General features: G+C 37.4%; 1 protein-coding gene across 1 annotated transcript in view; it reads right to left on the reverse strand.

Annotated features, from left to right (window-relative positions):
- Positions 1-13,362, reverse strand: part of LOC126336940 (PHD finger protein 3) — a 240,225-nt gene that overhangs the window by 9,589 nt on the left and 217,274 nt on the right. The window contains 1 exon segment of the mRNA XM_050001117.1: positions 8,347-11,225. Within this exon segment, the coding sequence (XP_049857074.1) occupies positions 8,347-11,225 (2,879 nt within the window).

The following is a 13,362-nucleotide window of genomic DNA, read 5'->3' on the forward strand; positions in this document are numbered from 1 at the left end:
TATTTGCTTTCAAAGTAATGCTTTTCAAAAGACCACTTGCAATATTTTCCCATGACCTATTAGAAATGTAAACAATTGTAACAACATGCTCATCAAGAGCCGTCAGTTGTTACAAAGTATTGAATGGTCTTCATCCCAAAGCCTATCAGCTGATGCTTGTGTGTGCACTGGGATTTGTTCTTGTAATGTGCCTTTTCTTTGCAGCTGAAGTTTTCTTTTGATGTCATTCTCTTGTTTATGTTTTATTGCTGCAGTATTATTCTGCAGTAATGTGCTGAGTTACAATTCTTTGTTAGAGTATCAGTTCTTAACAGTCAAAATTACAAAAATTAAATTGAAAACTAAAACAATGAAAAAAAATCACAGAATTCAAAATTTCTCAGATTTCTCGGAATGTATACATCCTGTAAACTGCTTCCCTGGCGCGTGAGAATACTGCACAATGAAGACGGTGCCAGATTATTCTTTACCATGTCAGAGTTTTATGGTGCAATTGTCTTCCGAGATCAAAGATGATGGTCAGGTTTTGCTAAATCTGGAGTTTCCTACATTTATGGGCCATAAATCCACCAAAGTAAAACTGACAAATTCAACAATAACAAAGACAACACTTCATGCCTTGTGCTTCATAACTTAGTGTTTGTGATGACAGATCATTTGACCTGCTAGGCAAAATAGAAATCTGTTTCTGATCTGTTCAATTCTTCTGCTGGCATCGAGCAAAAGAATTGATTGACATATACTGCCATCACACGACAAAAAATCTGTGCAAGAAACTGAAAGGTATCTGAAATTCACTTGGACATGTTAGGAGTTATGTAAGAATTGAATTTTAGAATGTTTCATGCTTATTCCTTAAAAGTGGAATTTTTCTTAAAGTGTGATTCATTAAAAGTGATGAGGAACAACACTGGTCTCATGGAAGTTTTGTTGGAACCTACCGAAGTATTTGTTCAAAGCAGGATATCCATAAAAGTGGGTTTGCTAATTTCAGGTTTTCCTGTAAAAGAAAGGCTGGGTATATTGGAGGAAACGGTATGAGACATTATGAATTGAAATTTAATGCAAGGAAGTGTAAATAATGGTGACAATGAGGAATAAGAGGAGAGTAGCAATGGATGCAAGTATTAGAGGACAAGTACTGAAGGAAGTGCAAAGTTTCAAGTACCTGGGGAACATAACAGAAGGCAGCAGAAGTGATGATAAGGAGATTAATAAAGTGGAATGCAAGCCGATAGTTTCCTGCAGAATGCAAGGAGCCAGGTCTGAAGCAAGGATGAATTGCCAATATGCAAACAGGTGTTACACTGAGCATATTTACCCCAATACTCATGTATGCATTAGAAATGTGGGCAATGAAGAAAAGGCATGCGAGCAAGATACAGACTTGCAAGATGAAATTTCAGGAAGCATAATAAGACTTATAAGAATGGATAGAAAAAGAAATGAGATGGAGAGAGAAATATTAACTCATGCAAGAGATCATAGGAAAGAGAAAATTACAATGGTAAGGGTGTATTACAAGAAACAATGGTATGGGCATGTAAAAGAATGGGAGTTGGCAGACATGCCCATGAAATGTCAACATGATGCAAAGGACCTAAAGGAAGACCAAGAGACATGTGGATCATTGGAGCAAAAGAATGTGTGACGAGGAGGAGATACGAGATAAATAGCGTAAAGAATAGCATGGTGAAAGTCAGTACCGCCATTAGGCTGCTGTTTATTTGCAGTGTTACATTTACACTCACACAATCATGATTCCGGCTTCAAAGTGCCATTATCAAGTGTTTTAAGTGTTATACAGTTCCTAAAATGGCATACTCTTCTATTTAAAATACACTATTAGACACATTTCAAAGGGTCGATGTTCCTGCTGCTTTATTTCAGTGATGAAACAAAGCAATGGCTTTACCAGAAATATCGACCCTTAGACAATGTAACACTGCAAATAAACAAGTCTAATGGTGGTACTGACTTTAAAGAAATGGAGAGGATTATATTCTAAAAAGACCACACCAGGGACTGGAAGTAGTTGAAGAAGAAGAAGAAGAAGAAGAAGAAGAAGAAGAAGAAGAAGAAGAAGGAGAAGGAGAAGACAATCATCATCATCATCTCTAAAACTGCATTGTTCAAAAGAAGTGAGACATGGATACTGAAGCAACGAGATAACAGCATGATAGAAAGATCTGAAATGAGATTTTCACAGTTTACCAACAGAGTGACTTTGTAAGATAAAATTAGGAGTAGTGATATCTGCAAGTAATTAAATTTTTATAAAATTATCAATGATGTTCAAAACTACCAAAAGTAACGGTTCTTCCACTAGCAAGAGGTGAGACAAGACAGTCATCTCCTGTACCAATAATTTTTATCTAAACCCAAAGAAGGATGACACACAGGGCAATAATACGATGGAGTCAACAGTTTCATTAATTTCCGAATGGGAAGGAGGAGGAGGAAGAAGGCGAAAGAAGAATAAAAATGAAGAGAAAGAAGTTTATTCAAACATTAAACAAACTTGTTTTCAAAATATTAATCGATATACCATCGATACGGAAATGTGAAGAAAAGTCTGCGACAATAATTATCCTAAGAAAAGTCATTGTGGAAAACATGGGCAATGACAATCTGAATAATAACAAAGAAGGATAACAGAAGGATGATACTCCTGATCCCAATAAACATTTATCCTTTGAAAGCATACGGCCGCCTTCCTTTTTCCTCCTTCCCTAATCCGATGGGACCGATAACCTCGCAGTTTAGTCTCCTCCCCTGAATTAACCAACTGTGGATCCATTACTAGCAGTGTTAAGAAGTGAGCAAGGCCACATTCAATCAGCTGGTAAATCTCAAGTGAACTGCTTCAGGATTACCTGTGTCCAGGAACAGATCCTCCCCCCTTCAGTAAAAAAGTCACAAGGAAAATCACCTATGCATATATAAAAATAATGAAATATTTCTTTCAGCAATATAAGAAATAAATTCTCTAGAATGGTACACAAACAGAGGACAAACCAAATCATCATGCAGCATCTTGAGATAAAGAAATACTGTTTGCTTACATGCATCACCTTAAACAAAAATTTGTACTTTGTCAAACTGGGTTCGAGAGCACAAATATCATATTTACCCGAATCTAAGCCACTTCAGAGACTCAACATTTACTTCCTTTTTTTGTATTTTTACTAGTACAGAAGTTTTGACACTAGTAGTATTCATGTTTGCACTTTCATAGCACCTCTGTTTAGTACTACTGATATTCGATGGCAAAAGTTAGTTGTGGCAGCTCCTAGTGCTATTTTTCATAGTTTCATATTGGCTTTGCACTCAATTCTAGGCCACAGACAGTTTTTTGAATTCCAAAACCCGGAAAAAAGTGTGGCTTATATTTGTGCATATACAGTATTCGTACTGATCATACATTAAATTTTATTACACACCACCGATTTGTAACTAATGATTCATAAACACACAGATTATGTAGATGTTAACTTTACTGAGTGGGAATAGCAACAGTGTGTTTGAGGTGCAACATTCAACTACTTAAGCAATTCTGAATTACTCTGCCCCCTATTCCTCAAGTGCGTTTTTATTTCAAAGTAAATATAGGAATCTGAGGAAATTTTAGAGGTTAGTGCCTTCCCGTTCAACAGCAAATTTACGAAAAAAATTATTAAAATTTTCACAAACAATCTTATTCGATGAATATAACTACCAACTGGAAAGTGTAGCTTCTATTTTTGGTGAAATTCACATGTGTTTTTCGCAAAATTTGCATCTATTGTTCTGTTTATAAATGATTAGACACACATATTTAAAAGGTGGTTGTAATACATAAATGAAACCAACTTAGTGGTTTAAAAGTGACAGTCAAAAAAGTACGGATTGAAGAACTTGTTTACTGGAACGTTTGCTGTTCAACAGATTCCCAAATTCTCCCCCCTCCAAAATGGCCTTCGTTTTCTTCTTTCATTTATTTACACATCAAGTTCTGTAGGACCAAACTGAGGAGTAAATCTCCAAGGTCACGGAACATGTCAGTACATGAAATTACAACGTAAAAGTAATAACAAATAAAAGTAAAATGTTTATGAACCCAAATAAAGTCAAGCCACAAGTTTAAGTAAATGCACTCAACAACACAACAAGAATCAGCTTAATTTTTCAAGGAACTCCTCAACAGAAGGAGTGACCCATGAGGAAACACTTCAGTTTAGATTTGAAGGAACATGGATTACTGCTACGATTTTTGAATTCTTGTGGTAGCTTGCTGAAAATGTATGCAGCAGTGTACTGCACACCTTTCTGCACAAAAGTTAAGAAGTCCGATCCAATTGCAGGTTTGATTTCTGCCGAGTATTAACCGAATGAAAACTGCTTATTCTTGCGAATAAGCTGATACTGTTAACAAGAAATGACAGTAAAGAATATATATGTATTGAGAGGTCAATGTCAAAATACCCTGACTAGTGAACAGGGGTCGACAAAAGGTTCGTGAACTTACACCACTTATTGCCAGAACCTTTTGTTTCTGAGCCAAAAATATCCTTTTAGAAAGGGGAGAGTTACCCCAAAATATAATACCATATGACATAAGTGAATGAAAATAAGCAAAGTAGACTAAATTTTGTGTCGAACGATCACTTACTTCAGATACCGTTCAAATAGTAAAAATGGCAGCTGAATGTGGGCTTTCCACGAAAGTTTACCGTATGTCTGAACACCCAGAAATTTGAACTGCTCAGTTTCACTGATCATATGCCCATTCTGTGAAATTAAAACGTTGAGTTTTGTTGAATTGTGTGTTAGAAATTGTAAGAACTTGAGTCTTACTGTGATTTCGTGTTAGTTTATTTTCTACAAGCCATGAACTTATGTCATGAACTGCACTATTTGTAACTGAGCCAATGTTGCACACAGAATCCTTTACTACCAAGCTAGTGCCATCAGCAAACAGAAATATTTTAGAATTACCATAATGCTAGAGGGCATATCATTTATATGAACTTTATATAAACAAGGAACAGGAGTGGGCCCAACACTGATCCCTGGAGTACCCCCCGCCCCCTCCCCATTTGACCATACCCCACACTCAGACCCCACATCACAGCCATTTTCAACACTGTGAATAATGACCTTCTTCTGTCTGTTGTTAAAGTAAGAGGTGAACCAATTGTGAGCTACTTTCCATATTCTGTAATGGTGCAACTTCTGGAGCAATATTTTGTGATCAACACAATCAAACGCCTTAGTTAAATCAAAAAATATGCCTAGCATTCGAAACCTTTTGTTTAACCCACCCAGTACCTCACAGAGAAAAGGGAATATAGCATTTTCAGTTGTTAAATGACTTCTAAAGCCAAATTGTACATTTGATAGCTTATTACGTGATATAAAATGACCAATTATTCTTACATACACAGCCTTTTCAATAAATTTAGCAAACACTGAGGGCATAGAAATAAGTCTAAAATTGTGTACATTATCCCTGTCTCCCTTTTTATAAAGTGGCTTTACTACTAAGTACTTTAGCCATTCAGGAAACTGACCATTCCTAAAGGAAAAATTACAAATATGGCTAAATACAGGGCTAACATGTGCAACACAGTATTTCAATATACTGCTAGACACTCAATCATACCCAGGAGAGCCCACAGTCTTCAGTGATTTAGTTATTGACTCAACTTTCCCCTTGTCTGTATCACAGAGGGGTATTTCAGACATCAATCTTGGAAAGGCATTTGCCAAGAGTGTTATATGATTTCCTGTAGAGACTGAATTTTTATTTAATTCACCAGCAATGCTCAGAAAGTGATTGTTAAATACTGTACATACATCTGATTTAGCAGTAACATAAATATTTTTACAATGAACTGACTTTATATCAACCTTGTGCTGCTGACCAGACACTTCCTCCACAACTGGCATATGGTTTTAATTTTGTCCTATGTATTAGCCATTCTATTTGCATACCATATACTCTTTGCTTTCTTAATAACATTTTAAGTACCTTACGGTACCGTCTGTAATCGGCTTCTGTAGCTTGATTGTGACTACTTCTTCCATTTTGATATCTCACTTTGTTCTACATGATATCCTTACACCACTAGTCAGCCACCCAGACTGCCTTTTACTGCTAGTACCGTTTAGAACGTTCTAATGGAAAGCAACTCTCAAAGAGCATGAGAGATGTGTTAAGGAAAGCATTCTATTTGTCATCTATATTATCGACACTATAAACATCCTGCCACTCTTGTTCCTTGATGAGGTTTTTTAAAATTATCTAATGCTGTTGGATTAACTTCAAATATCTGTTCAGTGCAGTGCCATGATACGTCTATGGACTCAGATGGAGTATTGTTTTTTACCTACATGGCCAATCTGTATCCTGGTAAAGGAAGCATCTTAACTGTCAAATTATTTAAGTGGTGCTCTTGACTGTATTTAAGCTTTCAACAAATGACTGTTCTGTTGGGAAGCAGTTGTATTTTCCCACCAGTGAACTGAATGTGTCAGATTTAAGGTGTTTCTTGACATTATTTTTCTTTTCCCACCCAATTCGATGATTAAAAAATCTGCAGAGTATTAATTTTGACTTTCATGGGCATTCATAGCCATGCGACTCAGATTTGACAATGTTAGAACAAAAAATAAAATAATTATATCTGAATGTGAGGGGAAGAATTTCTTAAGTTCGAAATATGCAACAGGTTTTGTTTGCCAATCACTATAGTGCACAGTGTGGACACGGTATACACCAGATGGCCATGAGTGTATAACAAACTAGAATTTTACCTGCCAGAAAGGAGACTAGTAGTGTTGGGAACCAAGCCCTGCCTCCCTCTAAAAGGGCTGCAGTCTACACCCATGTTATGCGAAAACAGAACTGACACATAGTCAGAGCGTCACTGATCTGGTGTTGTGAGGGTCGTTATCAAAAACTTTGATGGACAAGGATTAATTACTTCATTCATTTCAAAATAAGAAAAGAAAGAAAGCATTCAGAAATGACTATCACACAATTGCTTGTTGAGTTTGGCAGACTACTGTTAATGAGGCAGTTCAGGTCCAACCTTTGGTAGTATTCAATCTAACTGTAGCTCAAAACAACCATCACCTAAAATGGTCATGTTAAAATTGTCCACATTATTCCGACTCTTGGACTTTAGCTAATGAACAAATTTACATTTTTTTTTGTTATCAGATATTAGGTCCCACAGATGAATGAAAGCTATGTTGCATTACACACCGCCATATTTAGCAGATCATTCAGCCACCCACATTTGACATGGGACCAGAGCACTTATGCTTTGTTGGGTTCACATACCTTTTATTTTGCAAACACATTCTTATGCATATTATCTTCCCAAACAGGGCTTTGCCTGATGGTGTGCAATGCTAGTAACTGAAAACTGTTTACACTTTCAATATTCATATGGAGAAAATGAAGCTGTTTCAAACTAACTCTTGTAAAATAGTTCATCTGGACAAAATTCACTGTGGAATAGAATCTATTAGGTAAATTCACATTTTCACATTTTGAAACAAGTTTTGCACATATATTGCAAAATATGAGTTCTTCCAGTCCCTACTTATGACTGTTTCCTACTACCATTTTTGTTATCTCTTACAAGATAACTATAATTGCCATTCTCTATTATGACTGGTGATGAACTGTTCATCAACGACTGTTTATAAAAAGGAAGCAAGAAGACTTGGATTTTTGGCACTTCAAGTACAAGTATCCTTTATCCAAGTTACACCAAATGTGTGTTATTTGACATTCAAGTGCTGTAGTAATCCTACTTTAAAATGGCAATACGCTTCCCCAGTGTTGTCTCCTATTCCTTTTATGAATGACAACTGAGATGAAATTCCAGTAGAGTGACTGATGGACCTCACAAATATGTCATGCAGGTATGAAAGAATTAGGAAATGAGGAGACATTTGGCTCTCAGTGACAGTGACAAAATGTGGATGGCACTGCTATGAGAACTATCTGTTTCCTCCTGTCCTTATCCTAACAATACTTTAGAACCTTTCATGTCAAACAATTTCCACTTTCCTACATAACACTCCCCACCCCTAAAAAAAGAAATTATTTGAGCCTGCTCACAAAGCAGCATTTCTCCAGTCAACCACAATGTGAAAGCTTTGAATAAAACACAATTTTCTGAGTAGCTTTGTGCCATATCATTCATTTGCTAGTGAGTGGTGCCTCTCAGTATTTCTTATCTGAAAATTTTCATCTAAATTCAACAGTTAGCATGCAACAATATCCTATATGAATATCTGATTACAGTACTACTTAAACCAAAAACATAATTTAAAAAAGTACAATACCTGATACTGTTTAGGGCCACAAGCAGCAGCTACAGAATCAGAGCTGACAATAGCACTACTGATGGTCTGAATTTGTTGTTTCTGTTCTTCAATCTTCCTGTTCAGTTCCTCCATTTTTCGCTCTAGTTCTGATTTTGTGTTCAGTGGTGACTGCATGTTATCTTCCCCTGAATCTTCTTGATAGTCATCACTTTCACCAGGACTATATGGCGCATCATCATCATCATCTGCAGGGTAAGGCTGGCCCGATTTCTTGAAGCCTCGGACTTGATCATCTGTAGAATCTTTGTCAGAATCTCTGTCATCAGACCATCTGGACTGTAAACTGAGCTGTTGCTGTGATCCGGCATACAATGACTGAGTTGGTGAAATTGGCGGTGTATAACTGTCAGACACACTTGGTGGAGGATGAGGGGGAGTCAAACTACCTACTGCATCAGGTCCTGTGCCAGGTAATGGTGGAGTATAGCTCCTCTCAACTGTCCTCACTACACCACCATGTCTAGGTGCTTTAGCAACATACTCGTTCTCTGGTGCCAGCCTCTTTCTCTTGGTTCTCACCAAAATTCCAAGCAACAAATGAGGCCTGATATCTTCAAATCCAGTACCATCAATTGGCAACAGAATCTGGGGTAAAGGTGTGTGGCCTGAGAGTGGCATAATATAGAAGTCCTTGATTGTTCTTGACACACTACCAACAACTCCCATTCTGTTTCTTGCATTTAGATAGGAATACAGTGTCATATACGGGATTCTTTCAGCATCATTGGCTGCTGTAAATCGAAGGACTATTATTTCTTTTGTTCCAGTTTTTTTCATTTTTGATATATAATCCCAGACTGTATCAGGCATAATTCTACCAACAATTTCAATTGCAGAGGGAAGTTCAGAAGTAGTCACATCACCCGATGAAAGTTGCACAGTGGCATAAAATCTTGAAACATCTGGCATATTGACAAACCCTTGCCAGATGGTAACACCAAAGTCAAGTGAAGGAATACAGACCACATCAGGTATTCTTTCTTGATCTGCTTGCGAAGACTCCTGGTCAATGATTTCATCGATATCTTGTGATTCCACCTTAACAAATTGTACACTTGGTTTATATTCCTCAGATTCTGTGAATCCTTTTCCAGTCTTATTATCATGGTCAGAATGTTTATGCTTGATTATTTCATCACTTTCACTTGAATCGCTCTTTTTGTAAAATTTTTCCTCTTTATCATTCTCATCAGCTTTCTTTTCTTTCTTCGCATCAGTACTGTAATGTTCCCTATCCTTCTCCAAATCATGTTTACTTTTTTCAGATCGTTTGTGTTTTTCTTTATGATCCCTACTTTCGTGTCGTTTGTCTCTATCACTTCGACTACAGCCATGATGATGATGGTGATGGTGATCCCGTTTTGAGGATTCTCTCTCATCCTTTCTATGTTTTTCACTTTTGTCTTTGCTTGACTTCTTTTCATGTTTTGATTTTTCATTTTCAATATTTTTGTCTTTATCTTCCTTTTTAATTCTGTCTTTATCTTTAGAATCTTTAATTTTATCCTTCGTCTTTTCCTGTTCTTTTACCTCTGGTTTCTTCTCTCCAACTGTTGATGGAATTACGCTTCCTGAAAGAGAGGAAACATCAGGCACTGTCGATGGGTCAACCAATTCAGGCACTTCTGCTTTTATGGCCTCATCTGCCTCTATAACTTGTTCTCCTTTATGAGTTTTCATGACATAGGTTTTTGTTAGGGATAACAAATCTAATTCATTCTTTTTTATCATTTCTATTTGGTGTTTTGCCTCCCTTTCTCGCCATTGTGCTAATTCCTGATTTGCTAGTTCCTCAGGTGAAAGCCTCACTAGCTGATGAGGTGTAACTGATTTTTCAGCTATTTTTCGAAAAAGTGTTAAGTTTTTGGGATCTTTAATATTAAATACTAAACTTCTATATTTGGATTTGTACTTAATACCAGTATCTCTGAAATATGAATGCATTTCTTCCTCAATATTCAGGGCAATGTCCTGTATCTCTTCTTCAGTTACATGAAGATCAGAACATTCCTGGATGCGGGACTGCAACAGTTCTTTAAGCGTTTTGCGCACATTAAGCCTAATTGGTTCTGGGCCAGGATTTTTTTCTTTATCCTTTTCCTTTTCTCTCTCTTTCTCCTTTTCCTTGTCTTTTTCTTTATCTTCCTCTTTCTTAGTTGAATCTGAGGAAAATCGTTTACTCTCCACCTTCTTTATTGGTGTTTTATCTGACTCCTTCACTGTTGGTGTAACTGAAACCTTTGGTAAAGCATTGATAGGCAATGGCTTTACATTCTGGATGTGTCCTTTGTTTGAGGGTGGGGGGGAAACTGGTGACTTAGGTTCTGATTTAGCACTACTAACAGCTGGCTTGGACACTGTTTTAACGCTCAGTTTATTTGTTTGCTCAGGAGGTATGAGAATAGTTTGTTTCTGGATCTTTGGTGCCTTCACTGAAGCAAATAGTACATGCTGTCCTTTAGGCTGGTCTGTAATATTATTTGACTTAATTATTACTTTCTGTGGGTGTGGTGCTGGTTTTGACTGTACCACTGAGTGTTTATTCTGGACACTTTGTTTCTGTTGAGATGCCTCTGTGTTAACAGCTTGATTTGCAGGCTGATAGTATGATAAAATACTTTTCTGCTGAGGTGATGGCTTTGGCTGTGATGGAGAAATCTTCTGCTGAGTTTCTTCCATGTTTGCCTGCGGTGTCTGGACAGTTGTGTTCCTTGTATGTTGAAACATCAACTTCCCAGCTACTCGGCTTGATGTTACTTCACTAGGTTTCACTACTTCAAAAGTAGGATTCTCCTTCAACCAGTTCTTTAGATTTCCCAAAGTTGGGGCATTTTTACCTGAAATTTTTTAAAATATGTGTGATTCCTTATATTAAGTAATAAAAAATTACAGAAACATTTCAGTTGCAACAAAATCTGAACATATCAGATTGTAAAATGAACTGATTCACAAATTATTATTAATTTAACAGTTGCTCAATCTCAATCTTTGGAGCTCTAATAAGATAGCTGTGTGCGTGTGTGTGTGTGTGTGTGTGTGTGTGTGTGTGTGTGAGAGAGAGAGAGAGAGAGAGAGAGAGAGAGAGAGAGAGAGAGAGGGGGGGGGGGGGGGGGGTAAGAACAATTACAGTATCAAATAATGAACTTAATATTTCTAGATATATTGCAAGTGGGGAATAGATATGTTGATACATTTATGTATGATGGGCTCAGAAGCAAATGGTTATAAGTACCCTTTTTGTAGTTTTGAGAAAACTGAAGTTAAAAGTTACACAATTTCTGAATATTTTGATATTGCAAAATGGATTTTTTAAATACATAAAAATAGTCTGTACCATTGTCCATCTGCATATTGGAATAAAAGGTTAATATAAACAATCAGTTTAATACCATAATTCATAAAAGTCTGATGTACTTTTATCCCTTTGCTTTCAGAATAATAAGAGTTAAAAAATTTGATTTATGTTTTGTTATGATTTGTTATCACATCAATTATTATAAATTTGCTATTTTGAGTTATAACAAAACATTTACGTAATGTTTCATGAACGCCACACCTTTTGTAGCTTGCCAAAACGAAACAATATAAGAAAGAATGATTTTTAATGTGTTATCCCACTACTGAAAATAATTTCACACCGCCTGGATCATTCCCCCCTCTTCTTGTGCAATATAAAAAGGTTATTGAGATAATATACAACACTAATCATTATAACCTAATGCATTTTATTGATACACAATTTAAAGTAGCGCTAATAAATAAGAAACAGCCTATTCATAATCTGACTCCAGAAAGTCTTTCTCAATATCTGGTTTAAGCTCTTGAAGTGGGTCATCCCTAGTTGCTATTCTTGGTTGTCCTTCTTGTGGTAGAATGCAAGTTGTATAGGCGGGATAAATGGAATGTATTTCCTGAAGATTTTCATATTTAGGAAGTTTAAGATTTCGAGTTTGGTTGTACAGAGGTGAAAAGATGACATTCGGAGAGTTTTGCCTTTTCTGTTGGGTTTTGTTAGGTACAAATGAACATTTCTCTCTTTGGTGCCGACTGCTTTGTGACATCTTGCAACTCTTTTTCCTCTTCTGTTCAAGGACTATGTGTTAACTTTCTCTCCCATCCACTTCACATGGTCTTCCTCAACCCAGCATGCCACCAGACTAGATGATGACATCCTCCTCTTTGACGGCTCCAGCTGCACCTCTGTCCACATTAAACCTACCAACCACCAACAGCACCCGCATTTTGACAGCTGTCATCCCTTTTACACCAAAAAATCCTTCCCTCACTGAAGCAAATAGTACATGCTGTCCTTTAGGCTGGTCTGTAGCCCTGGCCACAGCATATCTGCAGTGACAAAAACTCCCTTGCTCAGTATGCTGAGAGTTTCACCAAGGTCTTCAAAGACAGCCACTATCTCCCAGACCTAGTCCACAACGGATCTCCCGTGCCATTTCGCCTGACATTCCCAATCCTCCCACCATCCCTAAGAACCAGCAACGAAGGAGTGTTCCCTTCATTACCCAGTACCATCGTGAAGTCGAACAGCTGAACCACATGCTTGACCAGGGCTTTGATTACCTATCATCATGCCCTGAAATGAGGGACATCCTCGCCAAGATACTTCCCACACCTCCTAAAATGGTGTCCGTAACCCACTCAGCCTCTGTAGCGTCCTAGTCCATCCTTATTTTACTCCCGATCCCTACCCTTTGCCACAATGATCATATGCCTGTGGAAGACCCAAGTGCAAAACCTGCTCAATCCACCCACCCAGCACTTCCTATTCCTGTCCCATCACAGGTTTACTGTATCCCATCAGGAGTCGAGCCACCTGTGAAAGCAGTCATGTTATTTCCAGCTCTGCTGCAATCATTGCACAGCTTTTTATATTGGTATGACTACCAATCAGCTGCACACAAGGATGAACCAAGGATGAACAGCCACCGTCCAACTGTGGCCAAGAGCAAAGTAGAC

Source organism: Schistocerca gregaria, chromosome 2 (genome assembly GCF_023897955.1).
Source record: "Schistocerca gregaria isolate iqSchGreg1 chromosome 2, iqSchGreg1.2, whole genome shotgun sequence".
In the NCBI taxonomy this organism is placed as follows: domain Eukaryota; kingdom Metazoa; phylum Arthropoda; class Insecta; order Orthoptera; family Acrididae; genus Schistocerca; species Schistocerca gregaria.